Consider the following 9,734-nt stretch of genomic DNA (forward strand, 5'->3'; position numbering starts at 1 on the left):
ATGCTGCATCGATGTGTTTGTGTTACAAGGAATTCCCATCATGCATGAACGGTACACGAGATAATCATGTTTCCATAGTATGATTCTGTTTTGCATTGTAGTACCAATTTGGATAATAGCCGTGCTATGAGTATGTCAGCACCAAGCGCTATAAATACCGATTTCTCCACTGTGAAATTCGATGATGAAACCACGGAATGGAACGACACAGGAACATCTCAAGTTAAAAGCGCTATGAGCCACAGGTTTGTCCTTCTTTAAACTTATTATTTGACATATTTCTTTGCGAAAATCATTTATTTTTGCAATTATCCTTGAGATTCGATTTTCCTATAATATTATTTTAAATTTGCATGGCAGTCTAAGTCATCTAGTACAAAGGATCACGAGAACAGGATCAGCACACGTTTCGTAATTATTTTTCGTTCTCCCTTGATATTTTTCCAAATAGAGACTAGATCTTTTTTTCGTATCATTATTCGCTTTTTTAGTTTTCTCTTTATTTTATCTATGCTTTAATCTTTATATATTGGTAGATTTTTGAGACGTGTAAAAATCCTAAAATATAAATTGGATTGTGTTCCCAAAAGTATCTACTCGAAAATTCTCCAGAATAATTGGAATGAATTTTCGAGGATTGGAATTCTCGAAAACATCAGAGTTTTTAAAAGAGTTGAGATCCTCAAAATTTTAGATATTTAATATTTTCAAGAATTTCGAGAATCCGTTTTTCAGGACTAGATCTTATTAATACAGTATAACCATGGTTTCAGCCCAACCCAGCCTCTTCCCGATCCATTCCAATCGTTGGATTCCAGCATACCTCTGGTAGATTAATTCGTTCATTTCGATTTTCATTTTGTATTTCGATTTCGATCACGTAACTTTACGAATAATCGTAAATGTATTTAACGAATAATCGATTCTCTATATAGGGAACAGGACACAGTGAGAAGCGAAGATAGCGTGCTTGTACAAAGTGTAGACCTGGGTTCCGGACAAGAAGCATGGCGATCTTTGAGTTGTCTCACAGACAGCACGGAGCAAAGTGCTCCTGTAAATTTTGACTTGTCGAACAGGGTGAGTTCCCGCGATAAAATTTTTTTCTTTCCTATATTTTTAATTTGTACATCCTGTATCTAGGCAAAACTACCTCGAGGCATCGATAAGATTCGACCACACATAGAATTAATAGACAATGTACCCCTTTTGGTATCTCTGTTCACCGATTGCAACACCGCTGTTACAAGGGAAATGTTGCACATTATGCAAGATTATGGAGAAGTTGTATGCGTACTTGGTTCCTCTGCTAACGCAGAAAATATGCCCATCTTCATGCAAGCAGATGCAGGGTAAGTATATTAATCATAATTGAAAGAATTTATAATAAAAAAAATGATTTTTGTCTTTTTCCTGAGATATTGCATAATTCCTGAAATTACACAAATATAATTAATTTTTGATTAATAACATATTTGTTATACATTGTCGCAAAATATCTTCATAAAGCAATGTAATCAAATTTTGAATCTAATAATTAAAATTTGGCAAGAGTCGTTTTTTGAATTTGCATATGTTCTTCAATTAAAAAACAAATTTTCTGTAAAAAAAATTGCTAAATATATTATACATACAATATAAAAAAAACTATCATAATCTATTTAGTTATACAGCGACCTGGAAGCTGATAACTCATATTATAAATCGTGTCTCTTTCAATTTTGGCGGTGATAACCGGTTTGTAGAATACGCGAATTCTCTTCTTAAGCGGTTCTACATATTGATACGACAATTTATTCGTAGTTCCATAATCTGGCTTGAACTTAGTCTGCCAAAACTCTCGTTTCCGTGGTCTCTTGACATTAACAGGTGTATATTGATAAGATTCCTTCATTATTGTTGTACAATCCATCGGTATCGATTGTTGAACTTTACCTTGATACGGTTTAAAAGAAATCGTTCTTACGTATCCAGGATTTAAATAAGACGTTTTGTTAATGGTCGTCAAATCATGATAACCATGAATAGACAAATTTGTTCTTGGAATGAAGGGTTTCCGTTTTTTCGTAGTTGAAGGAAGATACGAGAGCTTGTATATCGTATCAGATTCGATTTTTCCGGGTTTCGTCGTTAACATTTTCTCGTATTTTGCAAAACTGGTCCTTGGTTGAGGAATAAAACTCAATTTTGAATAAGACAAACTATACGTCGTGTCTGATTCAAGTTTTAAAGTTGGTCTCTTATAAGGTTGATAATATAACGTAGAACGAGCTCTTTTTGGTTGCAAGTATCCATCTTTACATATAGAATTCTCTAATTTGTTTGAAATCTCGGGTGCACGTTGAGAAACGTCGACAATATACATTTTTATAAAAATTTAATCATGCATGGAATAATAAATTCGTATAAAAGTTTAATCGATATAAAGAACGTATCAAACTGTATTATATGTTCAATTATTTTATGCAATGTTCAAGTATATAAGAATATAGAGAAAATATTCTATTGGAAATTTTATTGAACTTAAAAGTATTTATGCGATTGATAATATACGAGAAAATATAATAATAAAATATATCTATTTCGAAAATTGACAATATTCTTGGTCTGAACTATGCTCAATTTTGAAAAAGTACAATTAAAAATATGGATATTGTTCCAGAGTGGCAGTAGAACCATTGTATCCACAAGTTTGTCAAAGAGTTCCTGTATTGACACCAACCAAAGACGATCAAGGTCCATCTCCAGTTGATTTAAGCAGAGCATTGAATTCCGTTGCTTGCTCTTTAAGCGTGAAACGAGAAGATCCAATTGCAATTTTTCACTTAATCATGGAGGTGAATAATGGACTACATGAAATTTTTAATTATAACCATCACCAACTTGATTTCATTTAGAAGAATTTGTATAATATATTCAATTTCCAGTTTTATTAGTAAATTTTAGTTATTATAATTATTGGACATTATTTATTGCATATTTAGGCTCGGCATTATATGATGTGCCTCTGGAATTGCGTGCAATTCTGGCTCTGTTGTACAGTTACTCTCTCCTTCACACAAGCTATGTCCGGTTTCCTGTTACTACCGCCTTTATTTTCGGTCGATCAAGTCTTATGGTTGTGCTGCTTAATCATTCCAATATTATCTATATCTATGATTGCTACACCAATGGATCCTACCATAATGCAACGTGCAACTGGTAAAAACCAATGTACTGTAAATGGCCAGGTAAGAAAGGATAATTGTTATAATAATAATAAATGGATTACATGATTATTCTAATTTATTAGATTCTTACCAACGTAACTGAAGAAATGGAATCTTCTTTTCATTTTAGAAATATTGAAATATTTAAAAAATTGAAATTCCAAATAATAAATGCATGATCATCCTTAATTTAACAATGGAACATTATTTATTATCGGTACTTTGTATTTATATTTTTCTGAAAAAATTATCTCCATATAAAAATAATTATTAATTTTAAGTAGTAAAATTCTTTAAAAAATTTCATGTTATATAAAAATATAAATTGTTAGAGAAAACATTTTTTAGATTCAAAAAATTTAGAAAAATTCTCTTTTGAATTTTTTATAAGTACTTTCTTAATTTTTCAGGTTGCATTATTTGTTCTTTGGTGTTATGGCAGTAAATTTTTGCCGACAGTCATAACGATAGTTTTGTCGCAATGTATCTCGTTTTTATCTTTGTGCCCTACTTACACACCAGATTCTAAATGCTTGTATATATACCCAGATACACAAGGAGAAGTTTCATGGGGTGGTTGGGGTGACAAACCAAACATTATTTTAGTGATACAACATTTCGCTTTGTCGCTGTTAGTTTTACATTTGGGTAAATCTTATTTATTTTCTAATCTTTGTTGAAAAAATCTTTGATGAATATTATCGAATTCTTTAATATTTTTTTTTTCGTACAGTAACCATATCCATAAGCTTTGTACATAGAGAATATTCTATCTGGAAGAAACAACCCTTTAACAATTACGTATGGTTTTTCAGTGCATTTATAGCGTGAGTAAAAAAATTATATAAGATATATATATTTAACTCAAAAAGTATAATATAATATAATATAATAATAAAAGTATAATATAATATAAATATTCAAAAGTCATGTCACTTTTTTATTTTTTAAAAAATATTTTAATTTTTTAAATCATTTGTTATAAATCATAAATTTTAATTATAATTGTATGCGTGTGTTTATATTATATCTAAAATATTTCTTCAATTCGAATCAAATTTTTTAGATTATGCGCACAAGCTGCATTCTCAGGAACAGTGTTTTGTAAATTCTGGAAAGACGAAGGGCAAAGTATAAAAGATTTTCCTTTACATCTTCCCCTATTTTTCTTAGTTTCATTACCATTAATCTTTGCCATTAACGAATTGATCAAATGGCAGGAAATCAAGTAAGTTTTATATATTATATTATATATAATTTTATGTATTATTTTATAAAAATAAATATTTAATTTATTATTCTAATATTTGCAGGGTAAATGTGAGGTATCAAAAAAGAGCACGATTAGAATTTGGTACAAAACTTGGTATGAATTCACCATTTTAAAAAAATTTTTCTTCTAAATAAAAAGGACTAAATATAAATATAAATATAGCCAAATAAATATATGTATATGTATATGTATATAAGAAAACAAAAATACTCAAATTTCGCATAATACCATTACTGTATTAAGCTATATTTCATGAAAATCATTGGATATTCTTAACTTATGAATTATTTATTTTATAAATGCATTAAACGTTATTCAAACGTGTAATTTAAACTATTATAATAATGTTACGATTTAAGATATAAATTTATTCATATGGACATGGATGTATAATGTTTAACATTTACGAAAAAGTATTAGAAATCCTCTATTTAAAATGAAATATCGCTGGCGAGTTTAGTAGCCTTGCGAGATAATTAAAATTAATATTCTCGAAAACCGTATAGGTTTGAAATGTGTATAATTGTTTTCATAATTCGATATAAATTGATATAGTATTTATATTTTTGTATAACAACAAACGAATATTTTATATGTTAGAAATTAATGTATCATGATGCGACACTCGCTTGCAAATGTATTTAATTTAAAATATTTTATAGAAAAAATTTTAATTCAAATTATTGTTTCCAATTTTCAACTTATTGAATTTTAAATTTTCTGATATATAATATTATATTTAATGTAATATAATTATATTAAAATAATTTTATATTTTAGAGAAATTAATATACTTAGTATATCCTCTATTAATATATTTAGTATATCTTGTATAAAAAAAATCAGAAAATTTATTTAATTTTATGGATATACCATTTATTAGCATTTTGAATTTATTATTTAAATAACAAAGAATATAGAAAAAAATTTGTAGAACAATGAAATATAGTTGCTATTTAGATTTAATAATCTAATCATATTTATAGTAAATATGTATTTATATTTATTTTTTTGTTCCTATAGAAAATAATTTATTTTCTTGTGATAGAATACAGAATACTTTTTCCTTTGGAGTGTCTGTTTTGCATGATTAGAATTATATTATTTGCAAGCATTATTTTGTGTGAATGTTTTAAAGAAATTATTTTGTGATATATTATAACTCGCAGTTAGTAATAGTATATAAAAAAATTCAAAATTAATATTTAAGATTGAAGACCACTGTAGTATACGAAATTTTAGTATATATAGATTTTCTAAAAAAAAAAAAATCTATTTCTCAATGGAAATAAATTTTATATAATTATTTTACTTCATATCTGTAAGATATACATATAATTTCAATTTAAACGTGTACAGTTCATTTAAGTATTCAAATCTAAGCTCCATTAGATTGATAAATAATTTCGACTATAAAAAAAAGAAAAAATTTTTACAAAATTAACATCTATTTTATGCATATTAATAAAAATTTTTGTATAGTTGAATTTTTATAAAAACAATTGAAGAATTCAGTTAAAATACAATGATTGTAATATAATTAGAAATTAAAAAAATTTTTTCCTTTACATTTAATATTTTTTTTTTTATTTCCTATAAAAATTTTTCAATATTAAAAAAAGATATTTTTTCATCAATTTAATTTTTTTTCATCAATTAATTTAAAATTTGATCAATATTGAAGAATAAAATTTATAGAATTTTGAATAAAGAAATCGATAAAAAATATAAAATCACAATTTATTTATTATTTTTTGTAGAGTGGTCAAAATTAGCACGATAAATACGACAACACACATAATAGTAAAATATATAGCTTCATATAATAATTTCGGCGAGAATACTGACCATATGAACAAATGATGGCGTTGAATACTAATTATAATTGTATATAGAGTCACCGGTATTAATCTCCACATTATGTACATTTTATTAATTTGTGTGACTATTTCATAAATACTAAAAATATATGTATAACTTTAATATAATATCTTAATATAAATCTTTTAAAAATTAATTTAAAACTTCGAAATACTTACTTATATGGATGCTCCAAGATCGAATAATAAATAAACAAAAAATAGGCCAAAACTGGAGATGAATAAGTATTAATTAACAATAATGAACCATTAATAAATGGGATATACGATTGTACACCAATGTAACCTGCAGCTACATCAATAGTTGCTAAACTATTGGAATTTCCCTATAGAAAATTACTTTTTTATTTCAAATTTGTTTTGATTATAGCAATTATTTGATGCAATTATTAGATTATTACCTGATAAAAATAAAATACATTGCCAATCCAGATATATAAGATCACACCAACATCTTGAGAAATACCGTTTTTAATTATTTCAGAAATTACATTGCTAAATATTATTTGAAATGGTAAAAGTATCACATTGTGTGGTTTATGAAGCATTGCTGAGATCATAATCCATGTTTTTAGAATAAAATACAAAGAAATTTTTAAAAAGAGTTTGGCATTGTGTTTTTTTGTTTGGATCATATTATAAATATAAGTTGAAAAATTTATCAAGAGTAAAAACCAAAAAATTTGTACTTCGTATACTCCACTATAATCAATGATTGTATTTTTAAATATATGTATAAATTTTTAATGTGAGGAATAACCTTACCTTGTTTGAGGATAAAATACTATTTTGGTAACATTACCATTATGCATATGACGAAGATAAATACATATACTAACTATTGAATTAAGTGCTAATGATTGTATTTTATGTGTTTTACTTTCATGACTAAAATCAATCCATATCAAAAGTATAAGACCTGAAGAAAAAATAATTTTCAGAATATATTCTCTGATTTTAATATACAATTTAAATAGTAATTTATAATTTAATTACCAGTAACAAGTACAATTGTCATGCTCAATATATTTTCTTGTTTTAATAAAAATCCTGCTATATCAGGAAGATGAGCATATTTATCCCCAGTACTATTTAATTTCCTGAGAATTCTGTGTCCTATCAATAGTAATAAAAGTTTAATGATAATTTGTGCATGTATATATTGTCGGTAATTCTTGTAACTGAAATACAATTGGAAGTTTAATATCTTAAATAATTTAATATTTTATATTAAAAAAATTTTTCTTACTATTGTGTATATAAAAAATCTTTTGAAAAATATTTCGCGATAAAATGGTAAAGTAGCAATATAAGAACTGTGACCCAATAAAAATACCATGTTTGATGTTCTTCTTCTACAAAACTACTACTACCAAGACTAATTGCATGTATTAATGCTCCAAATGAAAGAAACCATTTTCCTATTCCATTTTTTGTTTTCTAATTTTTAAAAAAAGAAATTTTAAAATACTGTAAAATTTTTATATAATTTTATGTAATTATCTTTCACCTTAGACATAAAAATATTGAAATTTCTAATATTGACAAGTAGATAAGAATGTATAATTAAAACAATTATGATACATAATACTATTATATTGGCAATTAGATTTTTTGTATGTAGTAATGATATATTTTCTTGTTTCCAAAAATGATTGATTAATATCCATGAAAATATATTTAAAATAATGAAAAATATAATACTTTTTAATGTAGGTGATCTAAAAGATATTTTTCCTATTAAAATACAAGTAATCTGAAATTATTAAATTATTAAATTATTTTATTGAAAAAATCTAAAATAGTAATATATTGAATTAATTTTTAACTCTTACGTGACATAGAAAAATTATAGCTATTATTATTATTTGAAAATCATATTTTATTGTACTGTTTATGAGAATTTCTTTCATTTCCTTTAGTGCAATTTTATAGGAAAGCACAATATCATCTGTTATGTCATTTGGATGATCTTTAGTATTTAACCAAGCATTATGAAGCTTTATTGCTTCCAAATATTTTTTATATGCATCTGTAATAATGAGAAAATTCATCATATTGTTTAAAAAAATTACATATAATTAAATATAATCAAATAACTCACATTTAGACTCATAATCAACTAGTTTTTGAAAATGACTAAAAACTTGTTTTGAATTATAATAAAGTATAAATAATTTCTTTGAGATAGATAAATCATATAAATTATCTAAAAAAACTGTCCCTATATTAGAATGTGGTATTGGTAATCCCAAAATAACAGATAGTGTAGATGCAATATCTATTTGTGATATTTCTATGGGATTATTGTAATTTTGATGATATTCTCCACCAATTGCAATAAAAGGTACAATTGTTTCTGATATTGTTGAACCACCATGACCACCAGAATCTTTCATCCCATGGTCCCCACAAATAATAAACAAAGTAGAATCATTATTTTGATTCTAAAGATAATAAATTTATACTAAATTTTTATAAATATAGATAATAAATTATAATTTCTATATGTTTGATAATTTTACTAAATTATATTATATTTAAAATATTTCATGTTATATTACACCTACCCATTCTTGAACTTTAAACTGAATTTTTGCTATTACATTATCCATTTCTTTAAGTTTTGTTTTAATTAATGGATTAAATGGTCCATAAACATGACCAATATGATCAAGTCCTAAGTAATGAAGAACCATTATAGACCAATCATTATTATTATATAATTCTTTATGTATGTGCCTAGTTACATTGTTATCAACCTTTATTAATTAAATTAAAATTATTATATTTAATTATATAGTATTAAATATATATAAAGATTTAATGAAGAATTAAAAAATACCTCAGTAAAATCTGTTACAAAAAATGATGTGGTACCATCATAACGGTCAAATATAAAAGGAAATAATGTAATCCAAGTATCATCTCCATAAAATATTGATTTATAACCAGCTTGTTTTGCTTGAAAAAATATACTATCACCAGTAACTGGTTTACTTCCAAAGTTTAAAGCTATATCAATAAAACTTGGTATCATACCAGTAGTAATTGCCTAAGTTATATAAAATATTTTCTTTATATTTTTCTAATTTTTAAATATAAAATATATATAAAATTTTTATTAAAAATCTAACACCTTTATTCTAGGCATTGTAACAGTTGGTGAATGTACTTTAGTTTTTAACAAAGAAACTGAAGAATTTCCTATGAGACTACTTGTTACAGGCATTGCAATCTTTCCAATTGATCCTGTTATAAAATCCCATCTTAAAGCATCAATAATCATAATGATCAATTTTTTAACCATAGGTTTATATAGTGCATCTATCTTTATTCTAAAAGATGCATTAAAAGTAATTAAAAAATGAT

The 9,734-nt window shown here is 25.3% G+C and overlaps 3 protein-coding genes across 6 annotated transcripts in view; 1 reads left to right on the top strand and 2 right to left on the bottom strand.

Moving 5' to 3' along the window:
- Positions 1-9,734, top strand: part of LOC102676863 (transmembrane protein 94) — a 26,344-nt gene that overhangs the window by 7,662 nt on the left and 8,948 nt on the right. For 2 of the 4 annotated variants that reach the window (XM_006616603.2, XM_006616605.2), the window contains 9 exons: positions 102-245; positions 936-1,080; positions 1,144-1,352; positions 2,663-2,837; positions 2,985-3,230; positions 3,620-3,857; positions 3,943-4,036; positions 4,276-4,437; positions 4,523-4,670. In XM_006616603.2, the coding sequence (XP_006616666.1) occupies positions 102-245; positions 936-1,080; positions 1,144-1,352; positions 2,663-2,837; positions 2,985-3,230; positions 3,620-3,857; positions 3,943-4,036; positions 4,276-4,437; positions 4,523-4,595 (1,486 nt within the window). In that variant the 3' untranslated portion in view covers positions 4,596-4,670. Of the gene's footprint in view, positions 1-101; positions 246-935; positions 1,081-1,143; positions 1,353-2,662; positions 2,838-2,984; positions 3,231-3,292; positions 3,445-3,619; positions 3,858-3,942; positions 4,037-4,275; positions 4,438-4,522; positions 4,671-9,734 lie in introns of those variants that run through there. The other 2 variants (XM_031510956.1, XM_031510957.1) reach the window with 2 other exon arrangements.
- LOC116185749 lies at positions 865-2,419 on the bottom strand. Its single transcript, XM_031510960.1, has 2 exons — positions 1,635-2,419; positions 865-1,432 (listed from the first exon to the last, which is right to left on the bottom strand). The coding sequence occupies exon 1, from the start codon at positions 2,363-2,365 to the stop codon at positions 1,658-1,660; it is 708 nt and encodes a 235-aa protein (XP_031366820.1). The 5' UTR covers positions 2,366-2,419; the 3' UTR covers positions 865-1,432; positions 1,635-1,657.
- The window catches only part of LOC102680257 (GPI ethanolamine phosphate transferase 2), a 4,000-nt gene continuing 467 nt past the window's right edge, over positions 6,202-9,734 (bottom strand). The window contains exons 2-14 of the mRNA XM_031510966.1: positions 9,502-9,706; positions 9,208-9,417; positions 8,933-9,124; positions 8,467-8,809; positions 8,198-8,394; positions 7,999-8,118; positions 7,873-7,929; positions 7,612-7,802; positions 7,359-7,543; positions 7,128-7,281; positions 6,764-7,064; positions 6,522-6,688; positions 6,202-6,441 (exon numbers count right to left, since the gene is read on the bottom strand). Of these exons, the coding sequence (XP_031366826.1) occupies positions 6,216-6,441; positions 6,522-6,688; positions 6,764-7,064; positions 7,128-7,281; positions 7,359-7,543; positions 7,612-7,802; positions 7,873-7,929; positions 7,999-8,118; positions 8,198-8,394; positions 8,467-8,809; positions 8,933-9,124; positions 9,208-9,417; positions 9,502-9,706 (2,548 nt within the window). The 3' untranslated portion in view covers positions 6,202-6,215. The remainder of the gene's footprint in view (positions 6,442-6,521; positions 6,689-6,763; positions 7,065-7,127; positions 7,282-7,358; positions 7,544-7,611; positions 7,803-7,872; positions 7,930-7,998; positions 8,119-8,197; positions 8,395-8,466; positions 8,810-8,932; positions 9,125-9,207; positions 9,418-9,501; positions 9,707-9,734) is intronic.

Source organism: Apis dorsata, unplaced genomic scaffold (genome assembly GCF_000469605.1).
Source record: "Apis dorsata unplaced genomic scaffold, Apis dorsata 1.3 scaffold_269, whole genome shotgun sequence".
In the NCBI taxonomy this organism is placed as follows: Eukaryota; Metazoa; Arthropoda; class Insecta; order Hymenoptera; family Apidae; genus Apis; species Apis dorsata.

Excerpts from the sequence above, each read along its gene's own strand:
- LOC116185749 (XM_031510960.1), bottom strand. The coding sequence starts at position 2,365 with ATGTATATTGTCGACGTTTCTCAACGTGCACCCGAGATTTCAAACAAA.